Source organism: Symphalangus syndactylus, chromosome 18, assembly GCF_028878055.3.
Source record: "Symphalangus syndactylus isolate Jambi chromosome 18, NHGRI_mSymSyn1-v2.1_pri, whole genome shotgun sequence".
Taxonomy (NCBI): Eukaryota; Metazoa; Chordata; class Mammalia; order Primates; family Hylobatidae; genus Symphalangus; species Symphalangus syndactylus.
The window spans coordinates 18,859,817-18,879,316 of record NC_072440.2 but is presented as its reverse complement, the minus strand read 5'-3'; the positions used below and the strand labels follow the sequence as shown (position 1 = coordinate 18,879,316).

The following is a 19,500-nucleotide window of genomic DNA, read 5'->3' as shown; positions in this document are numbered from 1 at the left end:
AGAATTCCCTCCCAATCCATTTTGCTAGCTCAGATTCTATCATTTCCACATTCCATGATTTCAAAGCATGTGCCATATCAAACCAAGGATGAATTTTTTTTTAAATGAGTCAGTTGTGCTGGGACAGATGGATATCTACATACAAAAGAATGAAGTTGTGCCCGGGCACAGTGGCTCACACCTGTAATCCCAGCACTTTGGGAGGCCAAGGCGGGTGGATCACGAGGTCAAGAAATAAGACCATCCTGGCCAACATGGTGAAACCTCATCTCTACTAAAAATACAAAAATTAGCTGGACTTGGTGGTGGGTGCCTGTAATCCTAGCTTCTTGGGAGGCTGAGACAGGAGAATTGCTTGAACCTGGGAGGTGGAGGTTCCAATGAGCCAAGATCACGCTACTGCACTCCAGCCTGGTGACAGAGCAAGACTCTATCTCAAAAAAAAAAATGAAGCCCTCCCTCCCTCTCCCTCTCTCTCTCTCTCTCTCTCTCTCTTTCTTTCTTTCTTTCTTTCCCTCTCTGGCCCAGGCTACAATCTACTTGGCTTGCTGCTGCCCACGCCGCAGACTGCCTGGGACTGCCGGCGCGCGCGACCCCTGCCTGCCTTTTCTCCTCTGGATGCAGGCACGCGTTCGCCATCTTGGCCACGCTGGTCGCCAGCTCCTGACGCCGACTGCTCTGCCCGCCTCAGCCTCCCGAGGTACTGGGACTACAGACGGAGTCTCGCTCACCCAGTGCTCGGTGTTGCCCGGGCTGGAGTGCGGTGGCGTGGTCTGGCCTCGCGGCAGCCTCTACCCCCCGGCCGCCTGCCTTGGCCTGCCAGGGTGCTGGGATTGCAACCCCTGCCCGGCCGCCGCCCCATCTGGAAAGTGGGGAGCGCCTCTGCCCGGCCGCCCCGTCTGGGAGGTGAGGAGCACCGGTGAGGAGCACCTCTGCCCGGCCGCCCCGTCTGGGAGGTGAGGAGCACCTCTGCCCGGCCGCCCCGTCTGGGAAGTGAGGAGCGCCTCTGCCCGGCCGCCCCGTCTGGGAAGTGAGGAGCACCTCTGCCCGGCCACCCACCGTCTGGGAAGTGAGGAGCGCCTCTGCCCGGCCACCCACCGTCTGGGAAGTGAGGAGCGCCTCTGCCCGGCCACCCACCGTCTGGGAAGTGAGGAGCGCCTCTGCCCGGCCACCCACCGTCTGGGAAGTGAGGAGCGCCTCTGCCCGGCCACCCACCGTCTGGGAAGTGAGGAGCGCCTCTGCCCGGCCACCCACCGTCTGGGAAGTGAGGAGCGCCTCTGCCCGGCCACCCACCGTCTGGGAAGTGAGGAGTGCCTCTGCCCGGCCACCCACCGTCTGGGAAGTGAGGAGCGCCTCTGCCCGGCCGCCCCGTCTGGGAAGTGAGGAGCGCCTCTGCCCGGCCACCCACCGTCTGGGAAGTGAGGAGCGCCTCTGCCCGGCCACCCACCGACTGGGAAGTGAGGAGCGCCTCTGCCCGGCCACCCACCGTCTGGGAAGTGAGGAGCGCCTCTGCCCGGCCACCCACCGTCTGGGAAGTGAGGAGCGCCTCTGCCCGGCCACCCACCGTCTGGGAAGTGAGGAGCGCCTCTGCCCGGCCACCCACCGTCTGGGAAGTGAGGAGCGCCTCTGCCCGGCCACCCACCGTCTGGGAAGTGAGGAGCGCCTCTGCCCGGCCACCCATCGTCTGGGAAGTGAGGAGCGCCTCTGCCCGGCCGCCCCGTCTGGGAAGTGAGGAGCGCCTCTGCCCGGCCACCCATCGTCTGGGAAGTGAGGAGCGCCTCTGCCCGGCCGCCCTGTCTGGGAAGTGAGGAGCGCCTCTGCCCGGCCGCCCCGTCTGGGAAGTGAGGAGCGCCTCTGCCCGGCCACCCATCGTCTGGGAGGTGAGGAGCGCCTCTGCCCGGCCTCCCATCGTCTGGGAGGTGAGGAGCGCCTCTGCCCGGCTGCCCCGTCCAGGAGGAAGTGAGGAGCGCCTCTGCCCGGCCGCCCCGTCCGGGAAGAAGTGAGGAGCGCCTCTGCCCGGCCGCCCCCGTCCGGGAAGAAGTGAGGAGCGCCTCTGCCCGGCCGCCCCGTCCGGGAAGAAGTGAGGAGCGCCTCTGCCCGGGCTCCCCGTCCGGGAAGAAGTGAGGAGCGCCTCTGCCCGGCCGCCCCGTCCGGGAAGAAGTGAGGAGCGCCTCTGCCCGGCCACCCATCATCTGGGAAGTGAGGAGCGCCTCTGCCCGGCCACCCACCGTCTGGGAAGTGAGGAGCGCCTCTGCCCGGCCGCCCCGTCTGGGAAGTGAGGAGCGCCTCTGCCCGGCTGCCCCGGGAAGAAGTGAGGAGCGCCTCTGCCCGGCCGCCCCGTCCGGGAAGAAGTGAGGAGCGCCTCTGCCCGGCCGCCCCGTCCGGGAAGAAGTGAGGAGCGCCTCTGCCCGGCCGCCCCGTCCGGGAAGAAGTGAGGAGCGCCTCTGCCCGGCCGCCCCGTCCGGGAAGAAGTGAGGAGCGCCTCTGCCCGGCCGCCCCGTCCGGGAAGAAGTGAGGAGCGCCTCTGCCCGGCCGCCCCGTCCGGGAAGAAGTGAGGAGCGCCTCTGCCCGGCCGCCCCGTCCGGGAAGAAGTGAGGAGCGCCTCTGCCCGGCCGCCCCGTCCGGGAAGAAGTGAGGAGCGCCTCTGCCCGGCCGCCCCGTCCGGGAAGAAGTGAGGAGCGCCTCTGCCCGGCCGCCCCGTCCGGGAAGAAGTGAGGAGCGCCTCTGCCCGGCCGCCCCGTCCGGGAAGAAGTGAGGAGCGCCTCTGCCCGGCCGCCCCGTCCGGGAAGAAGTGAGGAGCGCCTCTGCCCGGCCGCCCCGTCCGGGAAGAAGTGAGGAGCGCCTCTGCCCGGCCGCCCCGTCGGGAAGAAGTGAGGAGCGCCTCTGCCCGGCCGCCCCGTCCGGGAAGAAGTGAGGAGCGCCTCTGCCTGGCCGCCCCGTCTGGGAGGTGAGGAGCGCCTCTGCCCGGCCACCCATCGTCTGGGAGGTGAGGAGCGCCTCTGCCCGGCCACCCATCGTCTGGAAAGTGAGGAGCGCCTCTGCCCGGCTGCCTCATCTGGGAAGTGAGGAGTGCCTCTGCCCGGCCACCCATCGTCTGGGAGGTGAGGAGCGCCTCTGCCCGGCCGCCCATCGTCTGAGAAGTAAGGAGCGCCTCTGCCCGGCCACCCATCGTCTGGGAAGTGGGGAGCGCCTCTGCCCGACCACCCATCGTCTGGGAAGTGAGGAGCGCCTCTGCCCGGCCACCTATCGTCTGGGAAGAAGTGAGGAGCGTCTCTGCCTGGCCGCCCCGTCTGGGAAGTGAGGAGCCCCTCTGCCCGGCCGCCCCGTGTCTGGGTAGAAGTGAGGAGCTCCTCTGCCTGGCCGCTCCGTCTGGGAGGTCTACCACGGAGGCCAGAAGCAATGTGGGGGCTGGACGTGGTGGCTCACGCCTGTGGTCCCGGCACTCTGGGGGGCGAGGCGGGTTGATCACTTCGGGCTAGGAGTTCGAGACCAGTCTGGCCAACTTGGCGAAACATGAAGAATACAACAGACAAACCAACCAACCAACTCAATGACAACAAAACAGGTCTACCCTGGAGTCATACTCTAATTTTTTCTATTTTCCTCCCTTTCTGATCCTTTATCCCACTTTCTTTTTCTTCCTCTTCCTTCTCCCTCTTCTTTGTCAAATAGAGGATTGAGTTATTATCACTGATCCATATAAAGTCCCTCTCTCATTTATTTTAACTCCCACCCCCATTTCTATTCCCCGACTTCCCATGTGCAACCTTCCTAATATGTTTGATACGCATCTTTTTGTTTGTATGTATTTTTAGAAAATGTTTATTGTTTTTGTATGCAAAAAAAATTAATAAAAAATAAAAAAAAATAAAAAATAAAATGAAGTTGTAACCCTACTTCACACCTTATCTACAGATTAACTTAATTAGCTGATACAAACTGCTCTGAAACTCCCTGCAACACTGTTTATCAGCATGCTTCAGGCCTTGGCCCAAATCAGTGTCATACAGGAACTTTAGCAGAACAGCTCAGGCTAATTTCAGACCTGCTGGAATTAAGCCTCACAGCATAATAGCACACCAACATTTCAGGCCTACTTCTCTATATTCTACCTTTAGTCTCCCAAAGTTAAACGTTCTTGTTTTCCTTAACCATTCCTCATATGTTATATTTCCCCTCATTTTGGTAACCCTCTTCTGTGTGCTCTCTCGTTTGTTAATATCCTTCAAGTACAGTGTTCACTACTAGCCCCAGCCAGACCAGCAAAGACTGCTTAATACTTAAACAAACGTGGTCGACATACATCTGTGTCTTCCTTCAAGTCATTGATTTTTTTTTTTTTTTTTTAAGATGGAGTCTTACTCTGTCGCCCAGGCTGGAGTGCAGTGGCACGATATAGGCTCACTGCAACCTCCGCCTCCCGGATTCAAGCAATTCTCTGCCTCAGCCTCCTGAGTAGCTGGAATTACAGGTGCCCGCCACCATGCCCGGCTAATTTTTGTATTTTTAGTAGAGACAGGGTTTCACCATTTTGGCCAGGCAGGTCTTGAACTCCTCACCTCGTTATCCACCTGCCTCAGCCTCCCAAAGTGGTGGGATTACAGGTGTAAGCCACTGCGCCCAGCCTCAAATTATTGATTTTTAAAATAAGCTAAGAAAAGATCCATAGGACAATGTTAAGGGATCCCTCCCCCAATCTCTCTCTCTGTCACACACACACACAACTTTCCTGAAATGGTTTGTGAAATGCTTTTTCTCTCTACTCTCCCTTCTCCATTAGCTTTACAGTGTTCATTTGTGATGTGTTCTGATTATGAGATGCAGGGTGAAATGCAAAGAAAGCCCATTTTACATTTTTTAACAGTCAAAATACAAACATTCAGGTAGCACTTAGTGAAGTAAGAGTGTTAAGTCTTTATTGGTAGTATGGGCTACGTTGTGACAAGACAGTCCTAGAAGTGCCAATCATGAAGTCTAACTCTTGATCTTTACTGGAAGGACATCAAGCATATAGTAAGGGTAGGTAGCATTTGAACTGCGTATCATGTGTACCTGGAATGCTCTGTAAAGAAATTGACTCATAGGAGGCACATTCATTACAAAAAGAAGTAAAGCAAGATTAGGCATTTGATCACCTAGGAAGGAGGAGGAACTTTTCTCTTTTTTTTGAGACGGAGTCTCGCTCTGTCGCCCAGGCTGGAGTGCAGTGGCGCAATCTCGGCTCACTGCAAGCTCCGCCTCCCGGGTTCACGCCATTCTCCTGCCTCAGCCTCTCCGAGTAGCTGGGACTACAGGCGCCCGCCACCACGCCCGGCTAATTTTTTGTATTTTTTTTTTAGTAGAGACGGGGTTTCACCGTGGTCTCGATCTCCTGACCTCATGATCCGCCTGCCTCGGCCTCCCAAAGTGCTGGGATTACAAGCGTGAGCCACCGCGCCCAGCCAGGAGGAGGAACTTTTCTATCCTGTTGAGTCTACCTAACAGTTTGAAAGAGTCACAACTGTCCTGGCACAATGGTGTGCACCTATAGTCCCAGCTACTCAGGAGGCTGAAGCAGAAGGATCGCTTGAGCCCAGGAGTTCAAGGCAGTAGTGCACCATGATTGTGCCTGTGAATAGCCACTGCCCTCCAGTGTGGGCAACATAGCAAGACCCCATCTCTTAAAAAAAAAAAATTTTAAGCCATGACATCAACAGTTATCTATGCCAGGCAATAAGGTTTCAAAGCAAAATTAATAAAAAGACAAATCCCTCTTTTGAGTGAATGAAGCCACTAGGACTGCCATATTTTTTAGGTTTCATGCTAAAAATATAGTGCTGAATAAGTTGTCAACATTTGTGATTGTGTGTGCAAGTGTCCTTTAATTGATTTTTTATTTATTTTTCTTTTTTTGAGATGGAGTCTTGCTGTGGTACCCAGGCTGGAGTGCAGTGGCACGATCTCAGCTTACTGCCACCTCCACCTTCTGGGTACAAGTGATTCTCCTACTTCAGCCTCCTGAGCATCTGGGATTACAGGTGCCCACCACTATGCCCAGCTAATTTTTTGTATTTTTAGCGGAGACAGCAGGATTTTGCCATGTTGGCCAGGCTGGTCTCGAACTCCTGGCCACAAGTGATCTACCTGCCTTAGCCTCCCAAAGTGCTGGGATTACAGGCGTGAGCCACCACACCCAGCTGTTTATTTTCTTATTTTTTTTTTTTTGAGATGGAGTCTCACTCTGTCACCCAGGCTGGGGTTCAGTGGCACGATCTCGGCTCACTGCAACCTCCACCTCCCAGGTTCAAGCGATTCTCCTGCCTCAGCCTCCCAAGTAACTAGGACTACAGGTGCGTGCCACCACATCCAGCTAATTTTTTTGTATTTTTAGTAGAGATCGTGTTTCACTGTGTTAGCCAGGATGATCTCGATCTCAACCTCGTGATCCGCCACCTCGGCCTCCCAAAGTGCTGGGATTATAGTCATGAGCCACCGTGCCCAGCCCCTTTAATTGATTTTAATTGCTCATTATCCAGCAGATATTTACTGAGTACCAACTGTATGCCAGGCACTGCTCTGGGTTCTGAGGATACATTAGTGAGCACAATAGACTATCCGTGCTCACTCTTCACAGTTACATTCTGGTGGAAGAGAGACAGTAAGCAAATAAGACATGAAGTCATCTGGAATTAAATGCTATGAAGAAAAATGAAGCAGTGAAGGGGGATGAAATGTAATGGAAGGTGCTAATTTAGATGGGATAGTCAGGAAGGGCCTCTGTGAGGAGGAAACATTTGAGGAAAGATTTGAATGAAGAGAGGCAGCAAGCCATGTAAATATTCCCACCATTGCACCACTTGCTTTTACTCTTTGGGGCATTTTGGCAATGCCATTACCTCATACTATGAAATGTTTTCATGTTTTCTTTTTTTTTAGACAGAGTATCCCACTGTGGCCCAGGCTGTAGTGCGGTGGCACAATCTCGGCTCACTGCAACCTCTGCCTCCCGGTTCACGCGATTCTCCTGTCCCACCCTCCTGAGTAGCTGGGATTACAGGCGCACACTACCACACCCAGCTGATTTTTTGTATTTTTCGTAGAGATGGGGTTTCCCTATGTTGGACAGACTGAACTCGAACTCTTGACCTCATGATCTGCCCGCCTCAGCCTCCCAGAGTGCTGGGATTACAGGCTTGAGCCAATGCACCCAGCCTGTTTGTTTGTTTGTTTGTTTGTTTGTTTGTTTGTTTGTTTGTTTGTTTTTAGAGAGATAGTGTCTCACTATGTTGCCCAGGCTCATCTCGAGCTCCTGAGCTCAAGCGATCCTCTCACCTCAGCGTCCTAAAGTGCTGGGTTACACGTGTGAGTCACCCTGAGAGGCTGAAAACATTAAAAATTATGAAAAATTTAAAAATTAGCTGGGCATGGTGGCATGCATCTGTAGTCCCAGCTACTTAGGAGGCTAAGGCGGGAGGATCACTTGAGCCCAGGAGTTTGAGGCTGCAGTGAGTTCTGATCACTCCACTGCACTCCAGCCTGCGGGATGGAGTGAGACTCTGTCTCAAAAAAAAAAAAAAGAATGCACACACATATAGTGTGGTTATCACATAAAATTACTTATAGGTCAGTGGTTCTCAGTGGGGGAGCAGTGTTGTCCCCTAGGGAGCATTTTGGTAGTGTCCTGTTATCACAATTGGGAATGCTTCTGGCATCCTACGTTGAACAGGACAGCTCTCCCATGAGGAATTATCTGGCCCCAAATGTCAGTAGTACTGAGGTTGGGAAACCTTGCTATAGACTAGACCATTCAATCCATAATTTCATACATGGGGCTATTGAGGCATTTTGTGACATAAATAACAAATGTATATCTTAGTATGTTTGTGCTGCTATTACAAAGTACCTGAGATTGGATCATTTATAAGCAATAGAAATGTATTTCCTCATAGTTCTGGAGGCTGGGAAGTCCAAGGTCAAGGTGCCAGCACATTCAGTGTCTGGTGAAGGGAAATTCCTGATAGGTGGCACCCTCTAGGTATCCTCATGTGGCAGAAGGGACAGAAAATCAAGAGGGGCCAAACTCACTCCGCCAAGCCCCTTTATAAGGTCACTAATCCCATCTATGAGGGCAGAGCCCTCATGATTTAGTCACTACCCAAAAGGCCCCACTTCTTACTATCACCCCAGTGGGGATTAAATTGCAACGTGAATTTTGGAGGGGACACATTCAAATCAAAGCAAAATGTTTTCCTTTCAGAAATCTATATTATTGGCCGGGCATGGTGGCTCACGCCTGTAATCCCAGCACTTTGGGAGGCCGAGGCAGGCAGATCACAAGGTCAGGAGATCCAGACCATCCTGGCTATCACAGTGAAACCCCGTCTCTACTAAAAATACAAAAAATTAGCCGGGCATGGTGGCGGGCGCCTGCAGTCCCAGCTACTTGGGAGGCTGAGGCAGGAGAATGGCGTGAACCCAGGAGGCGGAGCTTGCAGTGAGCCGAGATCACGCCACTGCACTCCAGCCTGGGTGCCACAGCGAGACTCCGTCTCAAAAAAAAAAACTGTATTATTATCCACAGTAAGTCACAACTTCAGGTTGACGAAATTGTGGGGAAAGGTGCTTTTCATCTGAGCTCTAGTATTTTGAATATTCGAGTAAGCAACATAGAATGAGATCGTGTTCTTTTCATCCTCCTTTCTCTTTGCAGGCTTTCATAGAAACCATGTTCGCCAGTAAAGCCCCTGTGGAAGAAGCCTTTCTTTATGCTAAGGTGAGATTTAGATGGTTAGCTTCACCATCTTGTTGGAGGTGAATATAATAAAGTAATTTGATTTGCAGAAATGGCAGTGCAGTCTGCTTTTGTGATAGTGATGACCAGCATGTCATTGGAGAGAATTTGGTTCTGAAATATCCCTGGTCATTTATAAGTCTAAAATATACTGTGTTACAAGTAAAGGAAGAAAATTGCAAAGTAGCACAGATGATGATGAAGGGAAGATTCAGCAATGTGAGGTGACAAAAGTAATACTGTTTAGGTCAATGTAAAGAAGAGGCTGAGGGCTGGGCGTGGAGCTCATGCCTGTAATCCCAGCACTGTGGGAGGCCAAGGCAGGCAGATCACTTGAGGCCAGGAGTTTGAGACCAGCCTGGCCAACATGGCCAAACCCCGTCTCTACTAAAAATACAAAAATTAGCTAGGTATGGTAACGTATGCCCATAATCCCAGCTAGTCAAGTGGCTGAGACACGAGAATCACTTAAACCTGGGAGGCACAGGTTGCAGTGAGCCAAGATCATGCCACTGCACTGCACTCCATCCTGGGCAACAGAGCAAGACTGTTTCAAAAAAAAAGAAAAAAAAAAAAGAGGCTGAGGCCAGGTGTGGTGGCACATGCCTGTAATTCCATTACTTTGGGAGGCCGACATGGGAGGATCACTTGAGCCCAGGAGTTCGAGACCAGCCTGGGCAACATACTGAGCCCTCATCTCTACAAAAATAAAAAAAAATTAGTTGGGCATGGTGGCACACCTGTAGTCCAGTTACTCTGGAGGCTGAGGTAGGTGGATGGCTTGAGCCTGGAAGGTTCAGGCTATAGTGAACTATGATTGCCCCACTGCACTCCAGCCTGGGTGACAGCAATACCATGTCTCAAAAAAAAATAGAGGTTGAGAAAGTGCTGTAGATAGTAGCAGATACTCACCAACCTCCAGCTCCATCCTGTATCCTGGAACGTAGTGAAATTAGTAGGACTGCAATTTTCCTAGCATCCGTTTTCACTTTTCCAGAGCATTTAGATTTGTAGCTATTTGAAAGATTGGAATTAGTAATTTAGAGCTGTTGTTAAAAATGTAAGTCACATTTCGGTGTTTAGCTAAATAAGAATAAACAAATAGTAACCTTACATGATGGTATTTCAAGGCTCAGCCTTCATCATAGTTTTCTGTCTTCTGGACTTAATTTGAAAATTATAAGAAATTTAGAAAACACTAAAGAAAAAAGAACAGATTTAATAATAGGGTTGAAATAACAGGATTTGTGGGAATAAAAAAGTATACTTACATAGATTATAGTACATGGGGTGAGAATAAAAGAAATGGACTGAAATTACAACGTAAAAGGTTTGGTTAGATATGATGAATAGTTTCCCAGTAATGACTTAAGATAAGTACCGGTATGGAGGTATGGGCTGTTGAAGAGAGCCTGGGCTGGGGCAGCCCTACAGAAACCCTTTGAGTCATACCTTGCTGTTGTTTTTCACAGTTTGAATTTGAATGCCGGGCTCGTGGCGCAGACATCTTAGCCTATCCACCTGTGGTGGCTGGTGGTAATCGGTCAAACACTTTGCACTATGTGAAAAATAATCAACTCATCAAGGTACGTGAGATGCCCTCAGTGCTACTCCCACTAGGTCCAGATAGCCTAGTAGAAAACCTGCTAACCTCATGGTCCTCTAACCTTCAGCTTTCACAAATTAGCTGACATTTTAAAAGTATATTATTGCTTGTAAAATGGTTTTACAGACATTATCTCATTTTGTCCTTAAATTAGCTCTGTTAGAAAGGAGGAATTATTGGCCGGGTGCGGTGGCTCACACCTGTAATCCCAGCACTTTGGGAGGCTGAAGTGGGTAGATCACAAGGTTAGGAGTTTGAGACCAGCCTGGCCAAGATGGTGAAACCCCATCTCTACTAAAAATACAAAATTAGCTGGGCATGGTGGTGGGCGCCTGTAATCCTAGCTACTTGGGAGGCTGAGACAGAGAATTGCTTGAACCTAGGAGGCAGAGTTTGCAGTGAGCTGAGATGGTGCCACCGCACTCCAGCCTGGGTGACAGGATGAGGCTCTTTCTCCAAAAAAAAAAAAAAGAAAGGAATTATTAACATGCCTCTTTAATAGATGAGGAAAATGAACTTCAAAAAATAAAACAACATAGGCCAGGCGTGGTGGCTCAGGCCTGTAATCCTAGCACTTTGAGAGGCCAAGGCGGGTGAATCGCTTGAGGTCAGGAGTTTGAGACCAGTCTGGCCAACATGGTGAAACCATGTCTCTACTAAAAAATACAAAAATTAGCCAGGTGTGGTGGCACATGCTTGTAATCCCAGCTACTCTGGAGGCTGAGGCAGGAGAATTGCTTGAGCCCGGGAGGCATAAGTTGTAGTGAGCCGAGATCACACCACTGCACTCCAGTGCTCCAGCCTGGGCTATGGAGCGAGACTCTGTCTCTAAATAAATAAATATTTAAATATTTAAAAACCTAAAACAACATATTAGTGCAGAGCCAAGTATTCTACTCTAAAGCCTCTGCTCATTTCATTATAACTCTCCTTCTCTGAGGACTTGCGGCAACAACAGTGAGCCAAGCAGATTTTCTGGGCAGAAAGATTTTAAGAAATCACTATTAGCTGTGAGGGAACATATCTTCTATGATTTTCTTTTTTTTTTTTTTTTTTTTTTTTTTTTTTTTTTTTTTTTTTTTTTGAGACGGAGTCTTGCTCTGTCACCCAGGCTGGAGTGCAGTGGCACAATCTCGGCTCACTGCAAACTCCGCCTCCCGGGTTCATGCCATTCTCCTGCCTCAGCCTCTCCGAGTAGCTGGGACTACAGGCGCCCGCCACCACGCCCGGCTAATTTTTTGTATTTTTAGTAGAGACGGGGTTTCACCGTGGTCTCGATCTCCTGACCTCGTGATCCGCCCGCCTCGGCCTCCCAAAGTGCTGGGATTACAAGCGTGAGACACCGCGCCCGGCCTCTTCTATGATTTTCATCCCATGTGACTATACAGGTGAAGGAATTGTGTATTCCTTTATTAAGTCCATTTCTTTACTGATTTAGTATTCAATAAATCCAAAAGAAAAAAATATAGCAAACATGTAAATTATACAGCATAGTTAAAAAAAACAAAAATAAAAACGAATACCCATCAACCAAGCAGTCGATTTTAGAGCTAGAACAGTAGCAATACAGCACACCTACCCTTATGCTGTCCCATCCCACTTCCTCCCTCCCAAAGGTAACTGGTAACTAAATTTTGTTTTTCTCTTGACTTTTAAGAAATAGTTGTATTACATATATATGACTCCCCAAACAGTATTAATTAGCTACTATTTGTTTATAAACTCTATACAAATTGTATACTCTATAGGTAGTTTGGAGGGATTTTTTTTAACTCCTAAATATCATAGACTGGGTGAGGTGGCCCACATCTGTAATCCCAGCACTTTGGGAGGTCAAGGCGGGCAGATCCCTTGAACACAGGAGTTCAAGACCGGCCTGGGCAACATAGCGAAACCCTATCTCTACAAAAAAAATACAAAAATGAACCAGGCATGATGGCACATGCCTCTAGTTCCAGTTACTTGGGAGGCTAAGGTGGGAAGGATCATCTGAGCCTGGGGAGTTCAAGGTTGCAGTGAGCTGCGATCATGCCACTGCACTCCAGCCTGGGCAACAGAGCAAGACCTTGTCTTTAAAAATATATATATATATATGTGTAGGCTGGGCACAGTGGCTCACACCTGTAATCCCAGCACTTTGGGAGGCCGAGGCGAGTGAATCACGAGGCCAGGAGTTCAAGACCATCCTGGCCAACATGGTGAAAACCCGTCTCTACTAAAAATACAAAAAAATTTAGCCAGGTGTGGTGGTGCGTGCCTGTAATCCCAGCTACTCGGGAGGCTGAGGCAGGAAAATCACTTGAACCAGGGAGTCGGAGGTTGCAATGAGTTGAGATCGCGCCACTGCACTCCAGCCTGGTGACAGAGCGAGACTCTGTCTCAAAAAATAAATAATAAATAAAATATATATGATAATATAAACCTTTCCTATTTGTGTCTGTTTATACTTCACTAGCAGTGTGCAATTCTGTCAGCTACATCCTCTCCATCCCCTGGTATTATCAGACCTCTTAATTTCTGCCATTCTACTTGGTATAACATAGCATCTCTTTGTGGTCTTAATTTTTATTACCTTAATTAACAATGAAATTGAGCATCGTTTCTTATCTTTAGCACTATTCATTTCAACTTAATAATACTTAGTTTAGGATATTCAGATCTGTGTTCACGAGTGAGTTTGGCCTATATAATTTCTTTCTTATGCTGTCTTTTTCTGGTTTTCATATCAAGGTCAAACTAAGCTCAGAAAAATTAATAGTCTCATTCTTAGTATTATGCAATGACTTGAATTAATGTTTCTTGAAAATTGGGTAAACACATGTAGAACTCTTTGGGCCTGATATTTTCCTTCGTGTACTTTTAAACTCCTAATTCAGTATCCCTCATATATTGAGGCATTTTCTTTCTTCTCGCATTTTTTTTTTCAGATGGAGTTTCACTCTTGTTGCCCAAACTGGAGTGCAATAGTGCAATCTCGGCTCACTGCAACCTCTCTCTACCTCCCAGGTTCAAGCGATTCTCCTTCCTCAGCCTCCTGAGTAGCTGGGATTACAGGCGCCCACCATGCCTGGCTATTTTTGTATTTTTAGTAGAGACGAGGTTTCACCATGTTGGCCAGGCTGGTCTCAAACTCCTGGCCTCAAGTGATCTGCCCGCCTTGGCCTCCCAAAGTGCTGGGATTACAGGCATGAGCCACCATGCCCGGCCTATTTTAATTCCTATAGTATAGAGCAGCAGTTAGTGTGGTTCATGAAGTTAAATATATTTTCATAAGAACACAGACATTCTCTTACTAGTGTACACTGGAGTATCCCAGAAGTTTTATGATAACACAAAAGACTGAATGCACAGGCAGTATGAGAGTCCAGCTGTCTTCTGTGACACTAGACAAAAAAATTTAGAAAATGCAAACAATGCCAATTTTCTATTTATATTTAGAAAAATAGTTTTTTTCATAAAAATGTTATTTATCTTAACATGTAATGGGTTTATTTTTAAGTGAATTTAATAAATATTATAAAAATTTTCTCAGTGTTAATTTCTTAATGTGATAAATATTCATAGATCTTTATGATTTTTTTCAGATTCTTACTTTGATCATTCTTGTGCATTTTTCCTGGTATACAAGTTACTAAGTTTGTCTAAGGGACACCTAATAATGGAATTGCTGGGTCATAGGATATGCATATCTGCAACTGTGATAGTACCAAACATTTCCAAAGAGATTATGTCAATTTATACTTCTACTCTTACTAAGACAGTTTCATAAGTTATATGTTTCTACCATTTTGTCCATTTTGTCTAAATTACTCACAGTGTTGTCTTACATTTTAAGCTACTTTGTATTTATAGTTATGTACCCTTTTATATTCTTGATATATTTTTGCCTTTTCTCCTTAGTCTAGTAAATCTCATTAGATGGTTTCTTTAAAAAGTAAACATACAGGGCCAGGCACCCCAGTGGCTCATGCCTGTAACCTCAGCACTTTGGGAGGCTGAGGCAGGTGGGGATCACTTGAAGCCAGGAGTTCAAGACCATCCTGGCCAACATGGTGAAACCCCGTCTCTACTAAAAATACAAAAATTAGCTGGGTGTTGTGGCATGCGCCTGTAGTCCCAGCTACTCAGGAGGCTGAGGCAGGAGAATCGCTGGAACCCAGGAGGCAGAGATTGCAGTGAGCCAAGGTTGCGCCACTGCACTCCAGCTCTGGGCAATAGAGCAAGCCTCCATCTCAAAAAAAAAAAGTCAACATTTCATAAAATACATTTTATCCAGGATTTAGTTGTTTACTAGCAGAAATTTATTCTATCTTTTGCCAAAAATGAAAAATCACATTCATCATTTCAAGTTGCCATTACTATATGTTATCATTTACCCATTATTCTACTGTTTGTCAAATTTTGTACTTACTTAGATATGAATAACATATACTCTGTCTTCAAGGGCATAGAGAGATAATTTCAGCATAACATGACAGTTTAAAAGTTAGAGATATACTTAAAGTTTTCTTCTTTCCCCACATGTATTATGATGGAGAGCGAAAGGGGAAGTGGGGCCTGGCGCGGTGATTCGTGCCTGTAATTCCAGCACTTTGGGAGACCGAGGCAGGCAGATTACGAGGTCAAGAGATCGAGACCATCCTGGCCAACATAGTTAGCCAGGTGTGGTGGCGGGTACCTGTAATCCCAGCTACTTGGGAGGCTGAGGCAGGAGAATCGCTTGAACCCAGGAGGCGGAGGTTGCAGTGAGCTGAGATCACGCCACTGCATTCAAGCCTGGGCAACAGAGCAAGACTCTGTCTCAGAAAAAAAAAGAGGGAAGTGATATTCCAAGGTTAAATGTTTAAGGGTGGCTGTGTTTGAATAAGGCCCGGCATACCACCGGCATACCAACGTATATAGGATTGTTTTTTTCTCTTGTTTCATAAAGCAAAGGCCTATGGGTTTTGTTTTTTTTTTTCTTAAAAAAAAAATGATAATAGTGATATTTATTATGTGCTAATGTTTACACCTAGTAATTCAATCCCAAGGAGTCTGGTTCCAAAGCCTATACACTGAAACACTACACATTGCCAACTTTCTTGTGGCAGGGTGAATTCATCTGAAAAGTTTTGTTTTCACATGCCTCGTTTCAAACATCTAGAAAGTTTAGATGCTGTGTAGATAAATAGAAGAAACTAGCAATTAGTGTCCTTTAAATTAGAGCTTTAAAAAAATAAAATGGACCAAGTGCAGTGGCTCACGCCTGTAATCCACACACTTTGGGAAGCCGAGGCAGGCAGATCACCTGAGGTCGGAAGTTTGAGACCATCCTGACCAACATGGAGAAACCTCGTCCCTACTAAAAATACAAAATTAGCCAGGTGTGGTGGCAAGCACCTGTAATCCCAGCTGCTCAGAGGCTGAGGCAGGAGAATCGCTTGAACGTGGGAAGCGGAGGTTGTGGTGAGCCGAGATCACACCATTGCACTGCAACCTGGGCAATAAGAGTGAAACTCCGTCTCAGAAAAAAAAAAAAAAAAAAAAGGCATATTTTGGATTACTAGAAACAACTTATAATCATGAGCTTATCCATTTTAACATGTCTTACTTTGTTCCAGGATGGAGAAATGGTGCTTCTGGATGGAGGTTGTGAGTCTTCTTGCTATGTGAGTGACATCACACGTACGTGGCCAGTCAATGGCAGGTAGGGCTTCTACAGAGTAACATATCCCACTGCTTCTTAGGAGTATGAGTTGGAATATGGCTGTATTTGGAATGAATGACTAAAGAAATATTATAGGTCCATTCCTGGTCAAGTTAGGTTGCAAAGCTCCTTATTGTTTTCTAAGACTGTTTTGTTCATCATACCACAGGATGAGGCACATAGAAACACCTAGGTAACTAACACACAAAGATTTTTTTTTTTTTTTTTGGTAAGAGACGGGGTCTTGCTGTGTCATCCAGGCTGGGGTGCAGTTGCTATTCACAGGCCAAATCATAGCTCACTGCAGCCTCGAACTCCTGTCCTGAAGTGATCCTCTCTTCTCAGATCTCCTAAGTAGCTGGGACTATAGGCACATTGCCACCATGCCTGACTCACAGACATTTTTAAAAAAACAAAGTTGATTTTTTAAAATGCAGATGTAGTATTCCGGTTATGGTAGAAAGCTTGATTGGATTAATCCTCCATAGATAATAATTACAAAATCTGGACAAAATATTAAAAATAACTATTTAAAGGCACCAGAGATCCCTTTGTAGCTCATGAGTGTGATGATTGGGTGTTCATGTGCAGGTATGAGATGTGCTACCCTCAAACTTTCTTACAAAGTCAGCACATTACCCATCTGACATGAGAAAAATAAAAATAAAAGGCACCAGAGAGCTTTCAAAAATAGGCAGAAACTGTACAAGTACATTCTCTTTTTTTTTTTTTTTTTTTTTGAGACGGAGTCTTGCTCTGGCACCCAGGCTGGAGTGCAGTGGCGTGATCTTGGCTCACTGCTAGCTCCACCTCCCAGGTTCACACCATTCTCCTGCTTCAGCCTCCCGAGTAGCTGGGACTACAGGCGCCTGCCACCACGCCCAGCTAATTTTTTGTATTTTTCGTAGAGATGGGATTTCACCATGCTAGCCAAGTACAAGTCCATTCTTTTTTTTTTTTTTTTTTTGAGACGGAGTCTCGCTCTGTCGCCCAGGCTGGAGTGCAGTGGCGCGATCTCGGCTCACTGCAAGCTCCGCCTCCTGGGTTCACGCCATTCTCCTGCCTCAGCCTCCCAAGTATCTGGGACTACAGGCGCCCGCCACCACGCCTGGCTAATTTTTCTGTATTTTTAGTAGAGACGGGGTTTCACCGTGTTAGCCAGGATGGTCTCGATCTCCTGACCACGTGATCCGCCCGCCTCGGCCTCCCAAAGTGCTGGGATTACAGGCTTGAGCCACCGAGCCCGGCAAGTCCATTCTTGAAAAACTATAATGAGCCGGGCCTAGTGGCTCATACCTGTAATCCCAGCGCTTTGGGAGGCCGAGGCAGGCAGATCACCTGAGGTCAGGAGTTCGGGACCAGCCTGACCAAAATGGTGAAACCCCGTCTCTACTAAAAATACAAAAATTAGCCCAGGAATGCTACTTGGGAGGCTGAGGCAGGAGAATTGCTTGAACCTAGGGGATGGAGGTTGCAGTGAGCCAAGATTGGACTCTGCACTCCAGCCTGGGTGACAGAGTGAGACTCAAAAAAAAAAAAAAAAGAAAAACTATAATGGATAAATTTGGTGATTAGGGCTTTTTGCCTGAGGACATTGCCCAATGCACATAGCTTGGGCAGCAGAAAGCCACAGCCTTATTGATTTAAGACATCAAATGATAGATTTAGGTGCTGGCAGAATAGCCAGAAAGATGAAGGAAAGTCCTTGATGAGAAGGGCTTGCAGAAACTGTGAGCCCCAAAATCTGCATACAGAATATTTAAAAATCCTTGGCTGATCACTAAACTATGTGTTCTGAGGAGGCCTCACGAGGCTCAGCAAAATACCAGCAGCTAGAAGCAGAATAAACTGAGCAGAGATTTTAGTTGCTTCCCAGTGAGAACAGAGTTTGTAGTTTGAATCTATCCAAGTTAACAAAATTTCTAGACATGAGAAGAAACTGGTCATTGTGACCTGTAATCAAGAAAATCTGATCATGAAATAATCCTGGCCAGGTGCAGTGGCTCATACCTGTAATTCTAGCACTTTGGGGGGCCGAGGTGGGCAGATCACTTGAAGTCAGGAGTTCAAGACCAGCCTGGCCAAAATATGAACTCTGTCTCTACTAAAAATACAAAAATTATCTGGGCATGGTGGCAGGCACCTGTAATCCCAGCTACTCCAGAGGCTGAGGCAGGAAGATTGCTTGAACCGGGAAGGGGGAGGTTGCAGTGAGCCGAGATTGTACCACTGCACTCCAGCTTGGGCCACAGAGCAAGACTCCATCTCAAAAAAAGGAAAAAAAAAGAAAGAAATGATCCTAATGTTCCAATTAGCAGAAGGACTCTAAAGTAGCTGTTATAGATATGTTAAAGGAAGATGTAGACATAATGAGCAAACAGATGGAGAATCTCAATGAGAAATAGAAACAAAAAAGAACCAGAGATTCTGGGAAGATGGCAGCAGCAGGATAGTTTTTCAAACTTTCCAAATTGTCAAATAAACATAGAGCAACTAGCTAACAAAACCAAACACTAGGTAATACTTGTTACCTCAAAATAATTACCTCCTAATTCACAAACATTCAGTCTGTAACTGCACAATTAGCAAAATCTAGACTGATAAACTCTGCAGGTCAAGCAGCCCAGATTCTTTAACAAATAAATTACAAGGAAATGAAAAGAGGTGGAGGAGGAACCTTTTAACTAAAAGATTTTAGTTATATCAAATATATTACAAATGAGCATATCAAATATATTACAAATGAGCACAAAGAAAATTATCTTGGGGTGAATATTTGGGTGATAAAAATATTTTTTAAAACACAAAGAACAGCCAGGCGAGGTGCCTCATGTAATCCCAGCACTTTGGGAGGCAAAACAGGAGGATCACTTGAGCTCAGGAGTTCAAGACCAACATGGGCAACATAGTGAAACCCGGTCTTTACAAAAAATACAAAAAAATTAGCCAGCCATGGTGGCACGTGCCTGTAGTCCCAGCTACTCAAGAAGCTGAGGTGGGAGGATTGCTTGAGCCCAGGAGACAGAGGTTGCAGTGAGCCAAGATTGCACCATTGCAGTCCAGCCTGGGTGACAGAGCCAGACCCTGTCGCAAAAAAAAAAGAAAAAGAAAAAAAACCCACAATGACCAAGCATAGTGGCATGCACCTATAGTCTCAGCTGCTCAGGAGGCTGAGGCAGGAGGATCACTTGAGTCCAAGAGTTCTAAGCTGCAGTCCACTATGTTGATCAGGTGTCTGCAACAAGTTAGAGGTTTCTGCATGTTACCTAAGGAGGGCTGAACTGGCCCAGGTCAGAAACAGAGCAGGTCACAACTCTTGTACTGATCAGTAATGGGAACAAGCTTGTGAATAGCCAGTACACTCCATCCTGGGCAACAGAGCAAGACCCCATCTGTAAAAAAAGGAAAAATTTTAATTAAAATTTTAAAAAAACACAA

General features: G+C 47.4%; 1 protein-coding gene and 1 non-coding gene across 8 annotated transcripts in view; both read left to right on the top strand.

The window, feature by feature from the left end:
- XPNPEP3 (X-prolyl aminopeptidase 3) overlaps window positions 1-19,500 on the top strand; it is a 75,821-nt gene that overhangs the window by 43,646 nt on the left and 12,675 nt on the right. For 6 of the 7 annotated variants that reach the window (XM_055252775.2, XM_055252777.2, XM_055252778.2 and 3 more), the window contains 3 exons: window positions 8,690-8,752; window positions 10,243-10,356; window positions 15,977-16,062. In XM_055252775.2, the coding sequence (XP_055108750.2) occupies window positions 8,690-8,752; window positions 10,243-10,356; window positions 15,977-16,062 (263 nt within the window). Of the gene's footprint in view, window positions 1-528; window positions 1,114-8,689; window positions 8,753-10,242; window positions 10,357-15,976; window positions 16,063-19,500 lie in introns of those variants that run through there. The other variant, XM_063622959.1, reaches the window with a different exon arrangement.
- On the top strand, window positions 16,608-16,711 carry LOC129468738 (small nucleolar RNA U13). The gene has a single exon (XR_008652815.1). It is a non-coding gene; the product is annotated as a small nucleolar RNA U13 (small nucleolar RNA).